Source organism: Marmota flaviventris, chromosome 13 (genome assembly GCF_047511675.1).
Source record: "Marmota flaviventris isolate mMarFla1 chromosome 13, mMarFla1.hap1, whole genome shotgun sequence".
Lineage (NCBI taxonomy): Eukaryota > Metazoa > Chordata > Mammalia > Rodentia > Sciuridae > Marmota > Marmota flaviventris.
The window spans coordinates 93,146,082-93,173,240 of NC_092510.1; the positions used below are offsets into that span (position 1 = coordinate 93,146,082).

The window sequence follows — 27,159 nt, forward strand, 5'->3', positions numbered from 1 at the left end:
ACATTGAGAAGCTATCTTTTCATTACAAGAAATGCTGATAATTTTCTTTAGAATGTGAAACCATTTTAATCTGTATTGACACCACTCTTTCTCACTTTGCTGATTTTTGACCTGTAGATTGTAGGGAATGGAAGTGAGCAACAGCTGCAAAAAGAGTTAGCAGATGTGCTGATGGATCCTCCCATGGATGACCAACCAGGGGACAAGGAACTTATGGAAAGGTCACAACTGGATGGTGAAGGAGATGGGCCTCTTTCTAATCAACTCTCAGCTTCTTCCACCATTAACCCCGTGCCATTAGTAGGGCTCCAGAAACCAGAGATGAGCCTGCCAGTGAAACCTGGACAAGGAGGTTAGGATTGCTGCATTGCTTGCGTAACTGAAGGTTATTGTTTTTAATATTTGAGTGTCTGCACTGTATTAGAACTTGTCTGAGTTCTCCAGAATCTCTAGATACTAGTTCTAGGGAGTTGCCGTTCTCATTCATTTTCTCTCTCTCTCTCTCTCTCACACACACACACACACACACATATATACATATATATATTTCTCATTTCCCTTTAAATATATTTAAGTTATATAGAAAGAAAAATAGTAATTAAATAAAACTGAGGTAGTCTTTTTTTAGAATGCTTGAAGATTTTTCCAGAAGAGAAGGAATTTGAATACAATATTAGAGTAATAGAGGGATTATGCTTGGTGAATAGATGTTTGCTTCATGCCTGTATACTCTCTGAGAGTTGTCACCAAGTTGGAAAAGGGAGACTAGTACAAGAGACAGACATAGCAAGGAAGGAGGAAAAGGACAGTTAAGTTTTATTTGGAAAAGTAGGGTGTTAAAGCTAAATGTTATTGGGAAAGTGAAAGCAAGGAGATTAAGAGAACCTAATAAAGTGGCTAAGCTGTTGAAAGAAAGCTTTAGAACAGAGTAGATAAGTAAGACAAAGCAGAGGTATGATTTTTCAGAATGGTAAAATACTGCTGTGTATTTAACTTAAATGTAAGTAATAAAGTCAAAATTCAGAAGTGAATTTGATGTGAATCTGGATTGACTCCTAGAAGTACTACCTAAAAGTTTTGGTGTTATCATGAATTCTAGTGTGAGCTTTCTAGTTTTTGTGGACTTTCCTTTAGAGGTATGGCATTTTATCTCATTAGTATTTGATTCAGAACCTAAATGTTATTTGCAGATTTTTATTTGCTATTTATATCAACAAAATGTCAAAATGAAAATAATCATCTTCTTATTCTTTTTTTCTTGCAGATTCTGAAGTGTCAAGTCCTTTCACACCAGTGGCTGATGAGGACAGTGTAGTTTTCAGTAAACTAACTTATTTAGGCTGTGCCTCAGTAAATGCTCCTAGGAGTGAAGTGGAAGCCTTGAGGATGATGTCCATCTTAAGAAGCCAGTGTCAGATTTCACTAGATGTAACCCTCTCAGTGCCTAATGTATCTGAAGGAACTGTGAGGTGAGACATGGCCTTTAAACTCTTTGTAGTATTCATATCAGTTCTCTGATGTTTTGTTTTACAAACAAGCAATAGTGAATAAAATACATTATTTTATTCATGTAGTGTTTAATTTATTTGGCACCAACATTATATTCCAAAGATTACGATCTTCATGAAAAATGGACACTCATTTGTATCAGTTTGTATACTGTCTCCATCCCAATCCTGTGTAGTACATTAGTGAAGTGAATTAAATAAGCCTTAAGAATATATTGACCATCAGAGTTTTCTTAACAAATTAATATATGTTTTCCTTGTCCCCCCAGGAAAGATACTAGTTTGACACATTGTTTCAAAATGGAATTTCATACTGATTTTGGAAATTAGAAAAAAATCTGTTGGTAAATATTAGCTATTCCGGTATAGCCCGTTCTTTTTTTTCCTTGCAGTGCAGGGCCTGAACATGGGGTGCTCTACCACTGTACTACATTCCCAGCCCTTTTTTATTTTTTATTTTGGGTGTAGAGTCTTGCTAACTTGCCCACACTGGTCTCAAACTTGTGATTCTTCTGCCTCAGCTCCTTAATTGCTGGGATTACAGGAGTGTGCTACTATATCAGGCAGTTTTTGTCTTTTAATGAGAAAAAGCACTAATAATAACAATAACTAACAGTAATTTCTGTTGGGCACATAAATGCTTTATAAATAATTTCCTTAGTATAAATTTCTCAAATATAGATTTATTGGGTCATTTTTATTGCTTTTGATATATTGCCAAATAGTTATCTAGAAATATTGATCCAGTTTATATTTCTGTAAGCAGTGAATTTGTGTCTTAGTACTTCAGAGGCATTTGGAGTTTTAATGGTAAAAGAATATAGCTTCATGTGGATAGTAGTCAGTCTGCATAATTTTCTCTGTGAGTAAAGAACAATTGCACAAAGATTCACAAATTCTAATTTTGTATTTGTTAAAAGAAGCTATTGATAAAATATTTGTTTTGCAAATGCCAGATGAAGCTTTATACGTTAATATTTTTTAATTCTATAAAAGCAGTGAGAAAACTAATCTGTCTTGTCTCACATTTTCAGAGCTTTTATGAAAGTGTCTTCAAACCTGGGTTAGATCCCCTTTCCATTATGAACAGGGCCCTCTGTGGCCCTGCAGTGTTGACATTATATAATTCCCCCTGCCCCCCCCTCCAGTGCTTTTCACAATTGTGTCCTTAGTACCCTGAACATTGAATGGAATATTTTCGGTATCACACAAATACTTGATGAATTAATAGACTTGGGTGAATGGCATCCTTTTTATTTTATTTGTTAGTTTTTTCAGGAGTTAGCATTTTATATAATCTCTCTCCCCGTATTTTCATTAATCAAAACATGCTTCACTCTTGAAAAAGACCTTAGTTTTTCTATTTTCTTAAATAATAATACATTTTAGGTAATTCTTTCAAATTATAATCAGAACACAACTTTACTGATCTACTTTATAGTCTAATTTACCAATGGACCTTGTCTCTATTTAGTTGCAGGCTACAGAAGAAACATGTGCTTATTGATATTATTTCAAACCTTTCTATTGGCCTCCCCAAGCCATGAGACTATTTAGTTTTTAGTAACATGGAACTATATAATTAATCACTGTAGTATTCTACATACAACTTATTTTCTAAAATATAATAGGATTAACATACAAAAGTCCTGTATGATTATCTTGCTAGAAAGATGTCTTGAATCATAATATGAATATGTTGCAAATTGTTCATAATGCCTCTAATCTCTTTATGTCTTTTTTTCTGAACAGACTGTTAGATCCTCAGACAAACACTGAAATAGCAAACTACCCTATCTACAAAATCCTCTTTTGTGTCAGAGGGCATGATGGAACTCCTGAGAGTGACTGTTTTGCTTTCACAGAAAGTCATTATAATGCAGAGCTCTTCAGAATACATGTCTTTCGGTGTGAAATACAAGAAGCTGTAAGTCTTTTTTTTTTTTTTTTTAATTTTTTTGTTGTAGTTGACACAATACCTTTATTTAATTTACTTATTTTTATGTGGTGCTGAGGATCGAACCCAGGGCCTCACACGTGCTAGGCAGGTGCTCTACCCCTGAGCCACAACCCCATCCCAAGAAGCTGTAAGTCTTTGAGAGAAAATCATGAATATGAAACTTCACTATTTGCCTCTGTCACTGATAGTGACAGAGGAAATTGGTTAGCTGCTACTTGATTGGGTTAGATAGGCATCCTGGTGCCATCAGTGACATATTTGCAAACCATTTTTTAGACCTAAATTTATTAGAACTATTGAGGGTGTAACTTCATGGTAGAGCACTTCCATAATATGTCCAAGGCTCTGGGTTCAATTCCTAGTATGACAAAAAAAAAAAAAAAAATTGTTAAAACTATTTTTTATGATAATATATGTGTTCAGATATCTTCTAACAGAAAGTGATTTATCACTTGGATTTCTAATTTTTTTCTCTTTTTTTAGGGAAAAAAATACTTTCTGGTGAGGTTTGGTATTTGCTTTTGAGGCCTAACAAATTAGATAATTTTCCAAAAGTATCTTATTAGTAGGGGGACTATGATTACCCCCCTTCAAAAGTTGATCACCTTCTATCCTTAATCAAAACAGTGTCTCATTGTAACAGCGCATTTCTTAACATGTCTGGTTTCAGGTAAGCCGGATACTCTACAGTTTTGCCACTGCCTTCCGTCGTTCTGCCAAGCAAACCCCACTTTCAGCCACTGCTGCACCACAGACTCCTGACAGTGATATCTTTACCTTTTCTGTGTCTTTAGAAATAAAAGAAGATGATGGTAAAGGTTATTTTAGGTAGGGCACGTTATTTTATTCATTTTATTGAGTTTGTATTAGCATGCTCTATTATATGTCATTCAAGGGAAAATCCAAGGCAGGTCACATATACCTTTCATACCATAAAATTATTGCTTTTACAGGGAGGGTTTCTTTTTAAATGTAAATGGTTAAAAAAAAAAAGAAAGAAAATTATAGAGGCAAAATTTGAAGAAATTTCAGGCAATTAAAAAAAATCCATGTGACCTCAAAGTAGCTAGCTGGCTGACTACTCTAAAAAATTATGACTAGCCAGGCACAGTGGCACACATCTATAATCACAGCAACTCAGGAGGCTGAGGCAGGAGGATCTTAAGTTCACAGTCACCATCAGCAACTTAGGAAGGCCCTAAGCAACTTTGCAAGACTCTGTCTCAAATAAAAAATAAAAAGGGCTAAGGATATGGTTAAGTGCCCCTAGGATCAGTCCCTCATACCAAAAAAAAAAAAAAAGTGACTAAAGTTCAGTCAGCTGGATCAGTAGCTCTATTTGTTTTGCTGTTTTTGTTTGGTTGATTTGTTTGGTTTACTTGATTTTATTTGAAGAGCGTGAGGCTTTTTTTAAAAGAGAAAAAAAAAACTTTTAAGTTGATGGATCTTTATTTAATTCATTTATTTATATTTGTGTTGAAAATTGAAGTCAGTACCTCACACATATGAGGCAAGTGCTCTAACACTGAGCACATCCCCAGCCCAAGCTTAAGGCTTTAAAAATCAAGTTTTACCATTATAAGTTTATCTGGACACAGTAGAAGGAAGGTTTTGTCTGAAGTGTGACCTACTATATAGAGAGTTGAAAATAACTTGTTTAGGTTTTTAAGCAAAATAAGTATTTGTTGGAAAACCCTGGAATAAAAATAAAAGCAGGTTTAGTTTAATTATTGCTACTATTAACAGTATGACTTTTTCCAAGTTTCTTCACATCACTTAGCAGTAGTTTCCTTACTTATAAAACAAGAGTAAGAGTAAACTCTCAAATCTTTTCTTGTTTTAAAGTTTTATGGTTGCAAATTGAGTTTTTACCTTTATATATCACATATCACAAAATGAGTGTTTCTTAGAATCATAATCAGTGTCATAGTTAGACACAAGTTCTTGTTCCTCCACAACTCTCATAAAATGTGTAAAATGAAATGATATAAAAATATAAATGTTTATTAATTGCTTTTAAATTAAAAATCACAGTGACTCAATTGTGGGAAAAATCGTTACCCTTGGTCTCTTTTCAAACTTTGATATTTTCATGCCATCTGGTGGCCAATTTAGGATATACTGGAGTATCAGTTTTCGTTTGAGGACTAAAATGTTAGACATTTTGTCTGTGCCTTCTCATTAGCTACATTTCCAGTCTGAAAGCAATACCATGAGGTAATAATTCCTACAGTGTGCATTCATGCCCTGGGAAAAGAAAATTGCAGTTAATACCGTTTTTAATATTTTTCCTTTAAAAAAGTAGTTTCTTTAAACTTTTATTTTTTGAAGATATTTGTGTAGTTCCTCTTGTAAAATTTCATAAACGTCCCTGTTCTGTTTATCCTCAGATCAAGGAGATTTTCTTACAGAAAATTGTTAGATGGTCTGATTTGCTTATCATTTGTTTGTTAGGCCTTTGTCATCTTTTTGGTGCATGATTTTACTGAACTTGAAGTTTCAGGTAAATACTAGTGTTAACCCAATCTAGTGATGAAATTATTAGAAAATATGCTTTGCTTTGTCAGATTGAATTTGTCTAATGCAGTGCCTTTATCTAGTAATTAATATGTATGGGAATTTATATATAGAAATAATTATTCAGGTACCCAAAAAATTAATCCACATGAATGTTCTCCTTAACACTGTATATAATAACAAAATTAAAAAATGGAAATTAATTATTGACAGAATGGAGTGATTAAAATATGATGGTATATCCATATGATTTACCATATATTCCAGAGATGTATGTGTATGAAATTAACCACAAGTCTGATAATCAGGGTTTTTTTTTTTTTTTTTGTGTGTGTGTGTGTGTGTGTGTGTATTCATCTTTTTTTTTTTTTTTTTCAGGTATTTTTTATAACAAATTTAGATAATGTGCATTGGGAAGAATGAATACTTTCTTCCCTCCTTATTTCTGAAAAAATAATTCTTCATTATTATACTTTTTATCTTCTAAATTTAGCCCTCATTTATATTTATACCATTGAAAGCAGTTTTATTTATTTATACCGTTCAAAGCACTTCTCGTGTGTGTGTGTGTGTGTGTGTGTGTGTGTGAGAGAGAGAGAGAGACAGAGTATTTAAACTACCAAGCAACCTCATAAGATAAGTTGGGTAGTTAGTATTATGCTTTTCTTATAGGTAAAGAAAATCAGAGAAATTAAGCCTAGACCTTGGTTTCTTAGTTTATGCAATAGGAATTAAGTGTCGGATCCATTCAATGACACAATTATATGATTGAGGCCCCTGACATTTGTTCAGGTTCACTGATTATACTTTCAACTCATATGTTGATGTAGTCCTTTTAGAGTCAGGAAACAACTTTATATATACTAGTTTAAATTGCTAAAAGATGAGATTTATTTACTTATAACTTCAGTACCCACAGAACTTAAGAGAACAGTATCATTACTGATAGTTGAAGTTGAGTTCCTTTCCATCTCAGGTGAGAATTTTATCTGCCATGAATATTTAGCAATTTGCTCTGCAAAATTTTTCTTTGAACATGTTTGTCCTTTCTACACTGCATTGTTAATTTTTTTTTGTAATCTGTTATAAAATGTTCTTAATTTTGTTAATATACAAATGCCAGATGGGTTTCAAAATTTTTCAGAACCACCTTTAGTAGGTACTTAGAGCTTTAATATAGCCATATATTTTATCTACTAATTGTTTTGTTGCCATTATGTTAAAAGTTCTACAGAAATAAAATACAGTTTAGACTTATTTTTGATTACCACATACAGGTTTTTGTCTTTGAGAACAAAGGAGCTAGGGAACATGATGTGTGGGAGACTAAGGGATTATTTTGATAAACTGTTATTTTAAGAACAATTTTTAGGGGCTGGGGATGTGGCTCAAGCGGTAGCGCGCTCGCCTGGCATGCGTGCGGCCCAGGTTCGATCCTCAGCACCACATACAGACAAAGATGTTGTGTCTGCCAAATACTAAAAAATAAATATTAAAAAAAAAAGAACAATTTTTATTTTTTTTATTAAGCTGATGCTTATAAACTGTCGTCAGTGTTTTTATAATTAGTTACACAGGTTTACAATAAAGTTGTCACTGCTTAAGAGAAATGTTAGCAGCTTATCATTGGCCATCTATTCCTCGTTCCTATTATTTTTTAAAAATAACTTGTTTTGATACTCAAAGGGTCTATGATTGTCTTTTTGTTCATTATATATTTAAACAAATTAGGCAATAATAATTTATTTGTAAAAGCAATTACGAAATATACCAGTTGCTATGCTAGGTACTTTGCAACTATTTAATTTTCACTGCAACAAAAGACTAAAAAATAGGGCTGGGAATATAGCTCAGTTGGTAGAGTCCTTGCCTTGTATGCACAAGGCCCTGGGTTCAATCCCTAGCACCACCCCCCCCCCCAAAAAAAAAAAAAAAGACTAAAAAAATAAATCTACATTTTAGGAGACACAGGAGTGTTTTTTGTTGATGATGGTGGTGGTGTTATAAAACTAGTCATAGAAAAAAGAATTAGAGATTTGATGTCTTTGTTTATAAAAATCGTTTTAGTATGTCGCAGGAAAATACTTTGCAAAAATCATTGAAATATGTTTGTCTACAGTGCTGTTCCCAAAGACAAGGACAGACAATGCTTTAAACTACGCCAAGGAATTGATAAGAAGATTGTCATCTATGTACAACAAACAACTAATAAAGAACTTGCCATTGAAAGGTAAACAATTTTAGTAAGTTTAGCGTAAATAAAATTTTTTTGTTTTTAAAAACCTAATGAGAGAAACACTTTTTAAAATGTATTTGCAAATCTTTTTGTCCTCTGGGATTATTTTTGCTTATTGAAGTAAATACTTCTTTACTTTGAAGTATTCAAAGTAAATTATTAACTAATATGCGAATCTCAATTACATGGTAATAAGAGACAAATAGAATTTACTTAAGTTAAAGAAATGAAAATTGTAATTTGATCAACATTAATTTATTGTTAATTCTAATAACTGTCCTTTTTCCCCCATAAGAAGTTTTTAAAAAAGTGATCCAACTTAAACATTTTAGTGTACTTTATCTTTTCCCCAAAATTTATGGCAGTTCTTTTTTTTTACAGGTGTTTTGGCGTTCTCCTTAGTCCAGGAAAAGATGTACGAAACAGTGATATGCATTTGTTAGATTTGGTGAGAATTTATTTTATTTTTTGTACTGGAAGGTTAATACTATTTCTGTAGGAAAGGTTGTTTTACTGTATCATCAGAATATAATGTTAGAACATGTTTATGAAGGTATTATATGTAAGCTATAAAACAATACACAAAGATAAGGGGATTTCCTTATTCTTAACATTTGTATTTAGAAGTCTGACCTTGGATAAACATCTCAGCTTTTGTTTCTGGACTGTGTACTAGTGATAATAATTATCTAGTTTTTTGTTTTTTGATTGTTTACCAGTGATAATAAAAAAATAATTCTTGTTTATTGGGTAAGATTGATGTGAGAATAAAAGGAGAAAATTTATTAGAGAATTCTTTTGCAAAGTACCATGAGTTTTACAAGTAGTTGGAGATATTAGGATTAAGGCTATTAGATGAAATCTTTATTTTCAAACTAAAAAGTATATGGTGATTATATACTTGACAGAAGAAATTATCATACTTCTAAATTTTATTTATTTTTGTAGAGATAATCCATTCACATATGATTAAAAATTGATGTTTATTCAATTTAGTATGATTTTCAAGCATTTACTTTAAATGTAACTTTTTAGGAACAATTGTACAAATAAATGGCACATCTTTAACTATAATTATTCACATGCACTTCTTTAACAAAAAAAAACACCTCATTTTTTTCAACTCCTATTTAAGTGTTTTTTAAAAGCAACAAAATGGGTTAGCTGTTGTTTACCCACTTGAGTATTAAGATGTAATTTTCCTTTTTTTTTTTTTGTTAGGAGTCTATGGGTAAAAGTTCAGATGGAAAATCATATGTAATTACTGGAAGCTGGAATTCCAAATCCCCACATTTTCAAGCTGTAAATGAAGAAACTCCTAAAGGTGATACAGATTGCTGACATGAACAGAAATTTTAGTTTCAGGATAATACACAGATCTTAGGACCACTTGCTTGACCTGCCTCCAGTATTTACTCAATTCTGGTGAAACAAAGAAATGAATAGTTCTTGTGTTTATTGTTATTTTTGACCTTTAAACAAAGTACCATTTTTGGCTATTCATTTTCCCTTCCTTCTCTTCATTTTCCCTCTTCCTCTTTTTTTTTAATTTCTATTTATGTATTCATCATACTTCTAAATTTTATTTATTTTTGTAGAGATAATCCATGCACATATGATTAAAAATTCAAAGGCTATATAGCGCAAAGTGAGTCTAGCATAGTCTTTATCCCCACCCAACCCAATGAGAATCACTATTAGCTCTTTTTTTTTTAATATAACTTTTCAGATTTTTTGTACAGAAAGAACTTTTTTCAAAATATTTCATACTCTTCCCAAATGAACTTTAATGGCAACGTAATATTCTGTCCCGAAAATGTAATGTTACTTGCTTAATCAGTCTGTCTCATTGAGCATTTCTTTTTCCCCTTCAGTTTTTCATGTTAGTAGTAGTAACATAGTGGATAAAGGATAAAACAGTTCTAAAGTATATTGACTGTTGGTGAGAGAGGTATATAAAAGAAGCCATACATTAATCATGTATACAAAACTACCTGACAGTATGTTTCTTTAGTTGATGGTTGATCATAAGATATCTTGAATGTTTGTGATAAAATTACTTTTATGTTAATAGTATGACTAAGTGCATTTCTGTTTCTTTTGTTTCACTCATCATTTTTCTCACTTTCTCTAGATAAAGTGCTATTTATGACCACAGCTGTTGATTTGGTAATAACAGAAGTACAAGAGCCTGTTCGATTTCTCCTAGAGACAAAAGTTCGAGTTTGCTCACCTAATGAAAGATTATTCTGGCCCTTCAGCAAACGTAGTACTACTGAAAATTTTTTTTTGAAATTAAAACAGGTACTGAATTTTTTTATAAATATAGAGGGGGATGGAAAGGTGAATTCACTTTTGAGACTAACTTACAATTAAGCTGTCAATCAGAATTCAAAACAGTTAAATGTATTTTAAATATAGTAAGGAGGGGGAATGTCACTTTTAGATTTATCCACCTTCTTAAAATTTTTGTTGCTCTAATTTTTCCTAACAATTCAATTTCTCATTTGGTCTCATTTACCCTCACATGAAGAACTTTTTTTAACATTTCTTTTAGTGAACATCTGCTAAGGATATATTCTCTTAGCACTCATTGTCTGCAGATGTCTTTATTTCACTTCATTTTAGTTAGATATTCTTACTAGATTGAAGATTCTGAATTGATTGTTTTCTTCTTTCAATTTTTTCAAATACTATCCCACAGTCTTCTGACTTCTGTTGTTTTAGATTAGAGGTCATTTATATTATTATTCCTATATATATAATATATCGTTTCTCTCTGGCTTTGAAGATTCTGTATTTTGGTTTTAAGACATTTAACAATTATGTGCCTAGTCATGATTTTTTTCTGTTTATCATTCTTGGGATTTGCTGAACTTCTCAAATGTCTAAAATTTTTAAAATAAAATTTTGGAAAAATTTGGCCTAGTGTTTCTTTACCTTTTTGTCTGCCCAGCTCTCTTGTCTCTCCTTACAGTATTTCAGTTCCCAATGTTTTAGATATTTTGAACTTAGGAGTATTGAACCACTAAGCTACATCCCCAGCCTTTTAAATTTTTATTTAAGTTGCCTAGTCTCTCCTCTGCCTTAGCCTCCCAAGTTGCTGGGTTACATGCTTATGCCTTTATACCTATCTGCCTCATTTTTTAATATTTTTTATTTAGTTAGTTGTTGATAGACCTTTATTTACTTTTTAAAAAATTTATTTATATGCAGTGCTGAGAATCAAACCCAGTGCCTCACACATGCCAGGCAAGTGCACTACCACTGAGCCACAACACCAGCCCTTCTAGCTGCCTCACTTTTAATTAAAAAAAAAAATAATGGGAGTTATTGAGGATTGCACCTAGGGTCTCATACATGCTGGGCACATGTTCTACCATTGAGCTATATGTCAGTCCCCTCCTCTTTTTCCTGCTTCATGGTTGTTTTCTCCTGAGATTTATCTTTTGTTTTTGCTTTGCTGTACTAGGGATTGAACCTGGCATGTGCTGTCACTAAGTACATCCCAGCCCTTTTTAAATTTTTTATTTTGAGATAGGATCTCACTAAATTGCCTAAACTGACTTTGAATTTGGATAACTTAGTAAGATCCTCCAACCTGAGATTATAGGAGTGCACTACTGTGCCTGGTCATTTATTCTTTTATGAGCAAGTTTCCACTTAATCCTAGAGCATCATTGTAGTATAACTGCTTCAGAAATCCTTGATTGCTAATTCTCAAGTATGATGAGTAACATTTTAAGTGATATATTGTAGAGATTTTGGATTCTATTGTTTTCTTCTGAAAAGTATCTCATTTTCTTTTTTTTGATCGGGCAGTTAACTTTGTCAGTCAGACTTCTTACTTGTGTTTCCTGTGGTGGGCAGCAGCTGAAATATCTGTTCCATTCTCTTAGGTTTTCTTGGCTCCTAGTTGTGCCACCACTTAGTGCCCTCCATTCCCCACCCCCCACCTCCCTCCTTGTCTTCCTTTTTTTGTGGTATTGCAGATGGAATTTAGGACCTTGCACTTGCTAGGGAAATGTTCTACCACTGTGCTATACCTCCAGCCTTTCTACCCCCATTTTACTTTGTATCTAGCTAGCAGAACTCTTAGGAAGAAATCAAGGTGCTCTGTGACCCTTTAAATTGCTAATCTGAGTCGTCCTCCTCTTTACCTATCTTCAGTATTGGATATAGGTAATCCCTTCTTTCTTAAATACCCCTTCTTTGCTTAGCTTTCAGGATATCTCAAACTTAACATGATCAAAAAAGGTACTCATTATTTCTTCCCCACCCTCAGATGCTCTACTTACCTGCCTTTAGTGTTTCAGCTTTAGTTGTTTATGCCAAGAATTTTACTTGTATTTCTTAAATTTCATATCTAATCTATCAGGAAATCCTTTTACTTTAGTGTTTCAGTTTTAATAGTTGTTTAAGCCAAGAATTTTACTTCTATTTCTTAAACTTCATATCCAATCTATCAGGAAATCCTGTTTACTTCCAAATACATAATAGGTACCACTTCTCACCTAGATTATATTACCTTACATTTATTCTAATAACCTCTTTACTCATCTGTCCCCATATAATCTGTTCTCAGCATTTTTCTGCCCAAAACCCTCAAACCCTATTCTATCCATTAAAAGCCAGTTTTCATGGTGGCTTACCAGATCCTACCTGATCTGCTGCCTGTAAGGTTATAAACAGATTTCTCTCTTTCATTGTTCACTCTACTGTCACCATACTCTTTTGAACTTTGTTATATTCGCTGTCCCATCTACCTGGAATGCTCTTCCTTTTTTAAATTTTCTATTTATTTATTTATCTATTTATTTACTTACTTTTGTGGTTGTAGATGGACAGAAATCTTTTATTTTATTTTTTTATTATGTGGTGCTGAGGATCAAACCCAGTGCCTCACGCACGTGCAAGTGCTCTACCACTGAGCTATAGCCCCAGCCCCCCTGGAATACTCTTCTATGTTGTACTTCCTAATACTCACAACAATTTACCCTTACCCCTCACTTAATACTGCAATTTGCCTACTCTTCCACTGGTACTGCCAGTTTTCTGTACCCTTAAGTGATAGGTGTGTGTGTGTGTGTGTATAAATAAACATTTTTACATTGGCATTCACCTTTTCATGATATATGTACCATGTAATGTGTTTATTTTTATATTATTTATTAAGTTTTTTATTTTTTCATTCTCTGCTACAGCAAGATTCTTAATCTGTTTTGTTCACTGATTTATACCAAACATTTAAGACATAGTAGTTCCCAGTTATTTATTGAATTGAGTTTGTTTACATGCAACATCAATTTTTTTATTACACAAAATTAGTATTATATATGGATTTACTTGAATGTATATTTACTTGGTTATATTTAGGAAAAGGAAGCAAGCAAAGCAGGAATAGAGATTTCTTCCCAATGTTGTCTTGAGAGATGGAATGTCAACCCAGGTCTTAATAGGAGCAGAGGATTATCTTAAGGTCATCATCTAGGACTTGGATATGGAGTCAGAGTTTGGATTTTACCACTGACTGGTATTATGACTTTGAGGAAGTTCCTGTAAATTGACAGCAATAGTAGCATCTTCCTCATAATAGTATTGTGACATGAAATGAGAAACTGTACATCACACTTATAAGAAGTTAATAGTACATAATAAATTTTCCCTGCATTTTAGTTATTATATTTGGAGAGGTACTATGGAACCTCCACGGGACACAAGAAAAATGAAAAAAGCACTAAATCTTGAAATCACAACAGCATTGATTATATAGGTGGAGAATCTGCGCCAGAGGAAGAATGCTTCAGATGTTAAACTAGTTTATAAACATTACTGCACGTTTAGGCAGTGAAAGAAAACTATTCTTAAAATGTTTCTAGAGCAAGAAGCAGTAAATAGAAATTAATTGAATAATATTTTAACATAAATTTGTATATTAAAAATTTCTCTTTAATTAGCATTCTGTCTCTTCAACCTTATTTTAGTGAATGTAAAATAAACTACCCTGATCTTAAATTTCCCTTAAGGTCTAATGTTACACAACCTTGTCTTCAAAGACTATATGAGTTTATAGGAAAATTAGTGCTGTGCTTGAGTGTGGGATTATGTATTTTTTTCTTGAAAATAAATTTGTTTAATTTCATTTCCATGAAAGATTTACAATTTATTCTAATATAGTATGTTATTCTGACACTTTCTGCATAGTTATTTAAACTAGGCTAAAAAAGACCTAATAGGATAAACTAGTCAAAAACATACCCGATATATAGTTCAGTAGACTTCTTTTTCTGTTAAGATTACAAATTAAACATAAACTTGATTGTCAATCATTTATTTAAAAAAAAAAAAGAAATCCCAGAAGTATATATGTGGAAGCTGGGAGGGGGACAGGAAATTCCTGATGATAATCTTTCATTTTTCTCCTTATTTGGTTAAGTCTTTATGTATGTGTATGAGGGGAGAGGTGAGGACAAAGAGAGTTAGTATGTGAAGACCTTGAATAATTATGTACTGTCTTGGAGCACTTGTACTATTGTTAATCTTACATAAAATGGAAAAAGTTTGAACATGTTTTTACTGTCTTATAACACTTAGAGCACTATTAATTTAATCCCCTTGTAACTTAATAAACTTAGTTGATTGTTTTTTATATCCATGCCATGAAAAAGTAATATTTACCATTAATTGGAGTCCTACTGTGAGCATTGCTCTTCTAACCACTTGGCTTTCTTTTTATGTAACTTGCATAGTGATCCAACAAGCATAAATAATATTCTCATTTTATGGACAAGGAAACTGACATCCAAAGATGTAAATTAGTAGATTTTATGGAAGTTGCTTCAATGAGATACATATATAAGCCTTCTAAGGTTCTCATCCATGGTTCTTTCTATAGAAACATGCTGCTTTTGTCTTTGTTTCTAAAAGAAGACAAAATTTTAAGATTTACTTGAATGAAGCATAATTTAAAAATTTTAACCATTTTCAGTTCTTATCAAAATGAAAAGGAAACAATACTACCAAGCAAATTTTAAAATATATAATGTATGTTATTTCTGTTTTTTGCTGCCAGTTTGGGAAAACAGTCATACAGACTTTTAAAATATCTTTGAAATTGGGTTTTTTTTTTTTTTTTTTCACTTAAATTATATGCTTTAGTCAGAAGCCTTCCCATTTGGGGGATTATTACATTAAGATGGCATCATATTAAAGGAAGACGCTTTTAAAATTAGTAAGAAAAGAAAGATTGCTTTCTTGGTTTTAAATTTCCAGATACCATTTTCTGAAAGAGGAAGAAAATGATATAAATACAGACTGAATTTTCCAACAATGACATAAAATGAGCAAACGACTAAGTAATCTTGGAACTATAGAATTTTTATTGCCAAAGAAACTGTAGGGGACTTAAATCCTTTATAAAATTACTAATTATAAATGAAGAAGCTGATGTCTGAAAGACTAAGATCATGCAGACAGGTAATTAGTAGTATAATTGGAACTGAAAACCTGGGCCTGTTAAATGCTATTTGCTCTGTGTGTGTGTGTGTGTGTGTGTGTTGGATGAATGTGCATTTGTACTGTACACACATATATGTACACGTGCACTAAATTGCTATATCTCTTGAAAGATAAATGTCACCATGCTTACAGTTATACCATAGCTCTTCCACTGCTAAATCAGGAGGTTCATAATACCAAGTTGTTACACTTTTCTGATGAAAGTGTGATGATTTGATAAAAGTGGGACCACTGGATTTTTTCCTTTGTAAAAATTGAATTTTCTCTTCATATTTAGCAGTTAGTCTGTAGGATCTTACTTTGGTAAGATTCAATAACGATTACTTGAACACAAGCACTGTAGTACTCGTTCTGATAACCAAGGTGGCTACAAAGTGACTAATAGAAGGGTAGCCTATCCAGTGTGGATATACTGCGCAAAAGGAAGGTTCACATGCTGGGTAGGTTGGCATGAGATAGCACAAGATTTCACCACACTGCTCAAAACAGCACATAATTTAAAATTTTATCTCTTGAATTTTCCATTTAATATTTTAAGATTGCAGTTGATGGTAGTTTGCTAAAACTGGAGCAGGTAGAACAAAGATAAGAGGATTCAGTTGTATCCTGTTCTTCAACTTGTTGTTTTTGGTTTTTTTTTAATATCTTTATTTTATTTTATGTGGTGCTGAGGATTGAACCCAGTGCCTCATGCATGTGAGGCGAGCGTTCCCCCTCTGAGCCACAATCCCAGCACCCTCAACTTGTTTTTAGTATTCAAATCAATTTTATTTCTGTATATCAGCAATGAATACCTGGATTTGAAATGTAAAGCACAATACAACTTACACAGAACCAAGAAATAATAGAAAAATATGAATTTGACAAAGATCAATATAACAATATATACACATTTCTGGAAAAAAATAAATGAATAGAATGTAAATAAATGGTAAGTTAGTCTATGATCATAGATAAGAAGTTTAATATTATTGAAATGTCAGTTATCTCCAGTTAGGAAAAATATATTGAACACAATCATGATAACAATCTCAACTTTTTTAAATATATTTTTTTAATTGTTGATGGACCTTTATTTGTTAATTTATTTACATGTGGTGCTGAGAATCTAACTCAGTGCCTCACATATGCTAGGCAAGCGCTTTACCACTGAGCCACAACCCTAGACCACCAATCTCAACTTTTAAACTAATGTTCTAGTATCCATTGTTGATACTTGCCTGAATTATAGTTGAGTTCATTTACATATTTTCAATAATACTTTTAACATTACATGATTTTCTTTTTAATAAATTATTAATGAAATTTAAGATTTTTGGGAGAGGGAAGTACTAGAGATTTGAACCCAGAGGGCTTTTACTACTGAGCTACATCCCCAGCCCTTTTATTTTTTATTTTGAGACAGGGTCTCACTAAGTTGCTTAAGCTGGCTTCGAACTTGGAGTACTCTAGCCTCAGCCTCCCAAGACCCCGGGATTACAGGCACGTTCACTGTGCATGGCTAAAATTTAAGATTTTTATGGAACTTCTTTTTGTCCTTTGAGTGTGTTGCAGTAATATTATAAACTAGGAACTTAGAATAATTTTTCGTTTGTTTGTTTGTTTGTTTTTTGGTGCTGGAGATCAAACTTAGGAACTTGAGCATGCTAGCAAGTCTTCATCTTCAGCCAGAATAATTCTTTTTTGTTGTGGTTCTGTTACATTTGACATATAGTTAGTTAGGTTTACTTGTTTTTACTTATTTTCAATTTGGTGCTAGGGTTTTTTCATTGTGGTGGTGAGTACTGAACACAGGGATGTTCTACCTCTTAGTTACATCCCCAGACCTTTTCTGATTTTTAAAATCATTTTGAGACAAGGTGTCTGTCTAGGTTGTCCAGTCCAGTTGAATGTGTGATCTTCCTCCTTCAGCTTCCCAAGTAGCTAGCGCTACAGGGGTATGCCACCACACCCAGCTCCTTTCTTTTTTTAATGTCTGCATAGTACTATGTTGTTTGGCTAAACCATGGTCTTTTTAGTGAATCTCCTATTGATGGGCACATAATAATGTTTTATGATCTGTTGTTTTTTTCCCCCATCATTTACTATTTCATGTCATGTTGCAGTGTTAAATTTGTTGTGCATTTGTCACTTTAAAATTTTATTAAAGTGCATCTTAGAATAGTTTGCTTTTGATAGAATCACTGGCACATAGGTCAGTGTATATATAATTTTAATTGTCAAATTCCTCTTCATGAGAGTTGTAATTATAAGGATTAGTAGGTTTTGAGAATATTGTTTGTTTGTTTTTCCTTCATAGACTTGTTGAAAGTGTGTTTCAATTAAGGATCTGAATTAGGTGAGTCATTGGTAAATAAAGAGTAGTTTTAGTTGTTCATTGATTAGTGAGGTCAAGCCATTTTTCATGTTTAAGTGTGACTTTCTGTGTATTTCCTATTTATATCTTTTATCCATTTTTTTTCTCCTAGATTTTAGTATTCTACCTCTTAATTTTTAGAAGTTTTTATTCATGAGATTAACCTTTCGAGATACACTGTTTCTCGTTTGTCACCTATCTTTTGACTTATATTTTGGCAATTTTCTTTGGGTTTGCCATGCTGTTTTTTTTATGTACTCAAATTTATCAACCTTTTTCTTTAAAGCTTCTGAATTTGGATCAAAATTAGAAAGTGTTCCTTGTCCCCAAGTTAAAAAGAATTTATACATCTTTCACCTGGCATTTACATGAGTTCATTTCATTACTGTTATTTAGATTTCTGATTCATTTTGCATTTTATTCTGGTAACTCTGGTGTTTAGTTTAAAAAATGACCATCCATTTATCCTAGTACTGTCCATTAAAGATTGTAACTTTCAGTCAGGCATGGTGGCAACACTCTTTAGTCTCAGTGACTTTGGGGACCAAAGTAGGAGAAGCCCAAGTTAAAGGCCAACCTGAGCAACTTAGTGAAAACCTGACTCAAAATAAAATTTAAAGAAGGCTGGGGATGTGGTTCAATGGTAGGACACCCCTGAGTTTAATCCGCAGTAACTGAAAGAAAAAAATTGTAACTTTCCCTTCAGTGATTTCTGATGCTGCTTTTGTTATATTTAACTTTCAGGTGTACTTTAATCTCTTTCTGGTTTTCATGTTCTGTTCCATTGGTCTTACATCAGTATCACACTGCTTTAATTATATGGATTTTATAGCGTTTTAATATTTGGTACAGCCACCTTCCTTTCTAAATGTGTGTGTGTGTGTGTGTGTGAGAGAGAGAGAGAGAGAGAGAGAGAGAGAGAGAGAGAAGAGAGAGAATTTTCTTGCATGTTTTAAATTATTTATTTTTCTTTTAAACCTGAGCAATAACTGATTTAGCTCTGGGGAATAGCTACTAGTATTTTTATTGGAGAAGAAGTCATCTCATCCAGGAACATGGGTTTTCTTTACTTATTTAAGTCCACTTTTCTTCTGTCTTACCAAATTGCTTTCTGGTATTAATTATACATATAATTCACATATTTTATATGTATCATAACCTACAATTTAATGTTTAAGTTATATGATAATTATATATATGATCTTGTATATATATGAGGTCTGTTTTATTTTTATTTAAAAGCTTTTTATTATAGATAATTCAAACAAATTTTATTAAAATAATGTAATGAATCTCATGTACTGTGGCACAGCTTCAACAATGAACATTTTTTTTTTTATAGCTGGAATTCTTGATTTATAAGGTTGGTCTCATCCTTGACTCCGTTTAGCTTCACAGTGTATATTGCTCTGGTCATTGTGAATCATAGAACTGTTTGTAGGTGAACTTCATTGGTTATCTCTTCTATTATCTTTTTAAAAATGAAGAATTCATGCTGATTGTTGAACTGTTTTATATAACAAGTAATGTTTCAAAGAGCAATATATAACAAAACAAATGAAATTCTGTTCTCTATCAAAGTACAGTTTTTGAAAATTAAAAATCATAAATTTAAAATGAACATATGTCAAAGATTTTAATTGGATTCATTAATTAGTGAGAAAACCAGAAAATTGGTAACTGGTTCTAAGTATTTGAGAAACAGGTTTTATATGGTCCTTCCTTTTAGACACATGTGCGCGCGCACACACACACACACACACACACACAGAATAAGGTTGCTATGTCAAAACTAGTTAATGTCCCTTTGGGTTGGGTTTTTGTTTTTTGGTAATAGGAATTTAATCTAGGGGAGGCTCTATCAATGACTCACATTCCAAGCTCCTTTTTATTTTTTATTTTGAGACAGGTCTTGCTAAATTGCTGAGGCTAGCCTTGAAACTGTGGTCCTCCCGTCTCAGCTCCCAAGTTGCTGGGATTACAGGCATGCACCACCGGTCCCAGCTTAGGTTGTCCTTTGTTTTGGTCAGAAATTATTTACATATCTTCTGGGCACAAACTTACAAGTTAATATGTAACTTCTGAGAGTCTGAATTCTTATTTTTTAAAATTCATTTATTCTAATCAGTTATACTTCAATTCATTTTATACAAATGGAGCACAATTTTTGACTTCTCTAGTTGTACCCAAAGTAGGGTCACACCTTTTGTGCAATCATACATGTACCTAGAATAATGATGTTTGTCATTTCACCATAGTGGTAGGAAAGATGGTGAAATGACAAACATCATTACTCTAGGCACATGTATGATTGCACGAATGGTGTGACCCTACTTTGGGTATACTACCATCATGTTCCCTCCCCTCCTCCCCTTTGCTCCAACCAACCATCCAAAGTTCCTCCATTCATCCCATGCCCCTCCCAAAATTATTAGATTAACATCCAATTATCAGAGAAAACATTCGGCCTTTGGTTTTTTGGGATTGGCTTGATTCACTTAGCATGATCCATTTACCTGCAAAGGCCATAATTTTATTCTTTTACTGCTGAGCAATACTTTATTGGGTATACATAACTCAATTTCTTCATCCATTCATCTATTGAAGGACATCCAGGTTGGTTCCACAGTTTGGCTGTTGTGAATTGTGCTGCTATAAACATTGATGTGGTTGCGTTACTGTAGTATACTGTTTTCAAGTACTTTGGGTATAGACTGAGGAGTGGGATAGCTGGGTCAAATAGTTCCATTCCTGGTTTTCTCCATACTGCTTTCCACATTGGTTGCACCAGTTTGCAGTCCCACCAGCAATGTATGAGCGTGCTTTTTTCCCTACATCCTCACCAATACTTATTGTTGTTTGTATTCTTTATAGTTGCCATTCTGACTGGAGTGAGATGAAATCTTAGAGTAGTTTTGATTTGCATTTCTCTAATTGTTAGAGATGTTGAACATTTTTTCATATATTTGTTGATTGATTATATATCTTCTTCTGAGTAGTGTCTGTTCAGCTCCTTAGCTCATATATTGATTGGATTGTTTCTTTTTTTGGTGTTAAGTTTTTTGAGTTCTTTATATATCCTGGAGATTAGTGCTTTATCTGATGTGTGTGGCAAAAATTTGCTCCCAAAATATAGGTTCTTTGTTTACCTCATTGATTGTTTCCTTTGCTGAGAAGCTTTTTAGTTTGAATCCATCCCATTTATTGAATTCTTTATTAATAGTAAGTAGATAATAGTAATTGGTATATTTCTCTAGAAAATTAAGTAATCCTCAGACATGTTAAACCAAAGTAGGAAATGATAGTGGTTTAAATTTTACCTGACAGTTGATTTTATAAAGTTTCTTTGGAACACAGTGACACTCCCTTAATTTACATGTTGTTTATGTCTGCTTTTGCACTCAAATGGCAGAGCTGCATAGTTACATAGACTACTGGCCCACATACCATTAGGTATCTGTCCTTTGGCCCTTTATAGACAAGCTTACCAATTACTGTAATCGCTTCAGGATGATACTGAAAGGACATATTTGGCAGTTTAGGCCTTTCTCTCAGGATTGAGATTTGGTTTTTTGTTTGTTTTTAGATTCCAAGTGGACATGCTCTGATAACTGGGCATGATGATGTATGCCTGTAATCCCAATTGCTCGGGAAGCTGACACAGATGGATTACAAGTTCAAAGCTGACCTAAGCATTTTAGTGTGGCCCTAAGCCTCTATCTCAAAATTTAAAATGAAAGAAAGAAAAAAAACTGGGGATATGGCTCACTGGTTATACACCCCTGTATTCAATCCATTGTAACCCCCCCCAAAAAAAAGAATCTGCTCTGATATTTCGATAGCTTATTAACCTCTTATTGCCCACTCTTCTTTTCTATGTTTTCTGTCTTTGGTGTAGCCACCTTTCTAGTTTTTTTGTGCCTTTTCTTTTAGAACTCTTCTTTTCTTCTTGCCCAGTATTTCACTTTATTTTTTTCTCTCCCTAACATTGACCATAATAGTAATGTTAGTGTATTTAAAATATTTATTGTATTGGTAAAATCTTATATTCCTTGTCTTTAATTTAGGTGAGTATAAAAATTGCCTCAAAATAAACCCAAACTACAAATCAGCTGGAGTTATCAAAATTTTTATGTGTTTTTTAAATTGATATTGCCTGCCATTAACAACTCCCCATTCCACTCCCACGCTGATTTATAGCTTTCAATTGAAAAAGTTGTTCCCTACACTACTTTTTTTTTGGGGGGGGGTTGGTACTAGGGATTGAACTCAGGGACACTAGACCACTGAGCCACATCCACAGCCCTATTTTATATTTTATTTAGAGACAGGGTCTCACTGAGTTGCTTAGCACCTTAGCACCTCATCATTGCTAGGCTGGCTTTAAATATATGATCCTTTTGTCACAGCCTCCCTTGATGCTGGGATTACAGCGTGTGCCATTGTGCTTGGCTTCCCTACACTACTTTAATTGAAGAAAAGAAGTGGGAAAAAACATGGAATAAAGAATTTTCTTACCTTAAAGTGTCATGTTTTAGAATAATTTAAAACTTATATAAAGCATCTTGGAAGATACAGAACAGCTATTTAGTTTACATCGAGTAAATTTTAGTAGTTACTTGGCACATAAAATTATAGAACTGGAATCCTACTCAGTAAATTTTGTATTTTCCTAAGGGGTTTTAAATCTAACATGCTTTTCTATTTAGAAAATGTTAGTGTAGGTATTCAGATAATCATTATTTATTCTTACAACCTATGTGAAATCAGAACTGGTGATTAATTAAAAACATAAAGTATTAACTGCATAATAAATACTTTTTCATTCTCAAGATAAAGCAGAAGGAGAGAAAGAATAATTCTGACACTTTATATGAAGTTGTGTGCTTGGAAAGTGAATCAGAAAGAGAAAGAAGGAAAACCACAGCCAGTCCTTCAGTTCGCTTGCCACAGTCTGGATCTCAGAGCTCAATGATACCTTCTCCTCCAGAAGATGATGAAGAGGAAGGTAAATGGAGTGCTAAATTTATATTTGAGGGCAGAGGACCTGGCAGACTTCAGCATTGTGTTATGGAGTTGATAATGACGCTTGGCATTTGGAATTCATTCAGTGTCTCCTATGTCTTAGAGCAATGGGAGATTAAAAAATGATTAACATTGGAAATTCTTTAAAATCAAATTGGTAAAATTAGATTGTATAATTAGTGTTTTTTAAATAATCAGTTTAGTTTTAACTGGTTGGATTAGCACAGTTTTAAAACTAATTAGACACAGCTCTAAGTAAACATTTTCATTTCAACTGACTCCTTTTACAAGAACTGTTCAAGTGCCAAAACATGACTTCCTCATATACCCTTTTACCAAACATTTTTTGTACACACAGTTGTATATTATTGTGTTTCCGTGCTGGTAGACAATTCATTGGTTCATTTTTCTTTTTGTTTCTTTATTTCATGACTAGATCTATTGAATTGTCCTGTCAGTTTTATTAAGACATGGTGTATAGAAGTGTGGGAAGAAAGCACAGAGCACAGAAGAAGTGAACATTCATATTCCAATTTATAACTTAGTACCTGGGCTTAAAGATCAATTATGAGGTCATAAAATGCTTGTATCTGTGTGAGGTTTGCAGGAAATGTTCTGGAAATTTACAGAGAATCAATTTTTCATTGTGGAATATATGGTGGTACATCACGAAGAATAGTTTTGAGCTGGGATTTTAAAATGCAAGAAGAATTCATCAGGGATAAATGGGCTTCTCTAGACATTTCTTTTCAAAAAAATTGCATTAACAAAGATATGGAGATGGGAAGAATGATTGGTTTGGTTTAAAGAAATGTATATCCATGATTATATGTACTTTTTTTCAAATTTGGAGTCAGCACTGATAGCCAGTTTCCATTGTTCTGTTGAGTAATCACATTCTAGTGAGTAATCACCTAAGAGTCATGTATTAGTAATACCAATGGCCACTAGTTACTTGATGCATATTATGTGGTAGGCAGATGCTTTGTTTATTTTACATAATCCTCAAAACAACAGTAATTCTGAAAATAGAACTTATCCTCATTTTATACATAAAGAAATGGAATCTTAGAAAAATTTTCCCATGGTTACGGGGTAGAAGAATTTTGAGGTCTTGACTTGAATCCAGATCTAAGATTCCACAGTCTGAGTTATAGTCTATCACAGTCTCTTGCATTTATTTCTCATGAAGCATTTTGAAATGCAGGAAAGGTACATATGTTGTTTTGAAGTCAGAGATGCAGTTTAGAGTCCCTTGCAGAGCCACTTTAAGTTAATGTGATCTTCATGGGAATGGTGGAATTGTTCCTCTGTTTGAGACTATCTGCTGTATAAATGGTAGTCTCAAGAGTTACAGTTTCTCTGGTTAAAATGGCAGGCTGGCAAAATGTTTACATAACTCTCCTCCCTTTAACTAAGCAATAAAAACAAAAGAACCAAAAATGAAGAATGATACTCCCTTTGTCATGACATCAGAGAATGCTCAAATCTTCATACTGTAGATTTTGAGGATTATCTGTTGGTTACAAAGAAATTTGGGCTCAACTAAAGGTTGCCATCTAATTTTAACCTATAGCAGACAGAAATTTTTCTTGTTTCTGAGGGGATTCAAAAGGCCTCTACTGATGGTTCTTAACTAGGGAGAGATGGGACTAACAGCAAAAATCAAAGAGTATCTGCTTTTACCCCATATTGTTTCCCTGGTGTGTACCACAACACTTGGTATGCAGTGGGTGACCAATAAATATTGGCAGGCTGAGCTGTTCCCTAGGACCCATTTCCATAGTTTTTCCATAGTAAAAAAAACTAGTGACAGGTGAGCTTCAGAAGAAATTGCAGGCATGCCATTTTCCAGTTCTCTCTAATCCAGATTACAAACCAGGGAAACTGCCTTCTTGTGTTCTGATTGCTACCTGAAAGAAAAGACTAGTTCTCTAGAGAGGCTTCTTACTCATGGGACAATAGAAAACAAGCAGTTATAAAATGGAGTTTTTCAGAAGCAACATTCTGAAACTCAGATTGCCTTTTGGTTCCCCATCTTTCCTCCATTTTATGCAGAATGGGACTCTACACACAGATTTCAAACTGCTGCTATCTAGATTTGTTGAAATCATCCAGAAAAGTAAAAGAGAATTTTTGAAAGATGGGTCTTCCTAGTCTGAAGAAATTGTGATTCCTTGTAAATTTTAATTTTTTTTTTAAGAATTTCTTTTTTAGGTGTAGATGGACACAGTACCTTTATTTTGTTTGTTTATTTTTTTAATATGGTGCTGAGGATCGAACCCAGTGCCTCATACATGTAAGGCAAGCGCTCTACCATTGAGCCACAACCCCATCTTCCTCAAAAGAATTGTTTGTAGTATATCAGTACTTAAATAAGTAGAAAATTATTTGAGGGATTAAAGTAGTCTGGAAAGCTAATGAAAGTTGGGGAAAATTTACCTTAGTGCCCTCTAGCCTTTTTCTTTTCTTTAAATTTAAATTATTCATCCATTTACAGAAATCTCACATCTTTTTTCTGTCTCACCATTGAAACTAATGATAACGTCCAAGGCACTGTGTAAAGAAATTTTATAATAAGTAGCATGGACTTCTGAGTCTTTAAAATCAGATCTCAGATACTGCCTTCTCTAGTAACAGTTCAAATTCATGATGCAGTCATCAGAGGTTTGCCAAATTTTGTGTAGGTATGTTGAGTGAAAAACAAAATAACAAAACCCAGCTTGACGAGGACACGTGGAATCAAATACCGTCGCACCTAGTTAGCAGAATGTAAATTGGTAGAACCATTTGGGAAGACGGAGTCAGAAAATTTCAAAATTCTTTTACAAGTATGTGGTGTTTCACTCAGGAAGTCCACTTTTGGGCATATGTCCAATGAATTAGTGAGTATATCCATTCTGATACTGTTTATAGCAAAAAAGGTGAAAATATCTCTAGTGTCCAACAGAAAAGAATTGTCTTGGTCTATATTTTTTTGTCCTTTCATTATTCTTTTCATGCCTGTGTCAGTGTCACTGTTTTGTTTTTGGTTGGATTGGTTTTGGTGCTGGGAATTAAACCAGGACTTCACACATGCTCAGCATGTACTTTACCACAGAGCTACCTCCCCAGCCTTCAGTATCACTTTTTTCACAATATTCATTCATATCTTATAATCTCTAAATTCTTACTTGAACCTACTTTTCTTTGCATAAGTTTAAAGTAGTTCATTTTGGTCCTTTTAAAATATTTTTGTGCTTTCTATTAATGTGTACCATTTTGTAGAAGACTTAGAAAGTCACAGATATATAACAGAAAAGTATCAATCATAACTCTCAGAAGCAAGAATTATTAATGTTGTGGTGTAGTTCATTCTAGTCTGTTCTATTTTTTAACAGACACATGGAATATTTAATTTCATTTTTATGTGGTATTTTGCATGTCATTGTGTAATCATGTCATCATGCAGTTACCTTGTATACATGTGTAATAATTTATTCCATCATTCTCTACTCTCCTCTTTTGAAGATTTAGGTGCTTCAAAATTTTAAACTGGTATAAATAAAAGTGTATTATTTCCATACATAAAGCTACTTGCTTGGGAATAAGAATGAGAACATACCATATCTTGAGTCTTATAATTTTATTATTAAATGACTCTTTTCTATAATTGACATACTATGTATGGACCTACATGAAAAGCACAAGAAAATCAAAGAGGTTACAAAAATAGGACCATTTTAATTTTATTTGTAATTATGGCTGTATACTCCCAGTAGAGTCTTTAAATTTGACTGTTAAATTCCCATGTCATTCTTTTGGCTAGTATAGCCTCTTCTGTTATCCTTTTTTATGTGTTTTGTTTATTAAAGATAACGATGAACCTCTCTTGAGTGGATCTGGTGATGTATCCAAAGAATGTGCAGAAAAAATTCTTGAAACATGGGGAGAACTGCTGTCAAAGTGGTAAGTTATAATAGCATAGTTCTCCTTTTCATCTGCAATTCTCATTGTATGTTTAGAAAATCTTACCTAACTAAAATATTCAATTTGGAAC

The 27,159-nt window shown here is 33.1% G+C and overlaps 1 protein-coding gene across 7 annotated transcripts in view; it reads left to right on the forward strand.

Moving 5' to 3' along the window:
- Nucleotides 1-27,159, forward strand: part of Rabgap1 (RAB GTPase activating protein 1) — a 163,358-nt gene that overhangs the window by 45,669 nt on the left and 90,530 nt on the right. For 5 of the 7 annotated variants that reach the window (XM_071600918.1, XM_027944609.2, XM_071600919.1 and 2 more), the window contains 10 exons: nt 118-352; nt 1,265-1,469; nt 3,261-3,435; nt 4,139-4,296; nt 8,105-8,215; nt 8,603-8,669; nt 9,443-9,545; nt 10,356-10,525; nt 22,929-23,103; nt 26,975-27,068. In XM_071600918.1, the coding sequence (XP_071457019.1) occupies nt 118-352; nt 1,265-1,469; nt 3,261-3,435; nt 4,139-4,296; nt 8,105-8,215; nt 8,603-8,669; nt 9,443-9,545; nt 10,356-10,525; nt 22,929-23,103; nt 26,975-27,068 (1,493 nt within the window). Of the gene's footprint in view, nt 1-117; nt 353-1,264; nt 1,470-3,260; nt 3,436-4,138; nt 4,297-8,104; nt 8,216-8,602; nt 8,670-9,442; nt 9,546-10,355; nt 10,526-15,640; nt 15,698-22,928; nt 23,104-26,974; nt 27,069-27,159 lie in introns of those variants that run through there. The other 2 variants (XM_071600923.1, XM_071600924.1) reach the window with 2 other exon arrangements.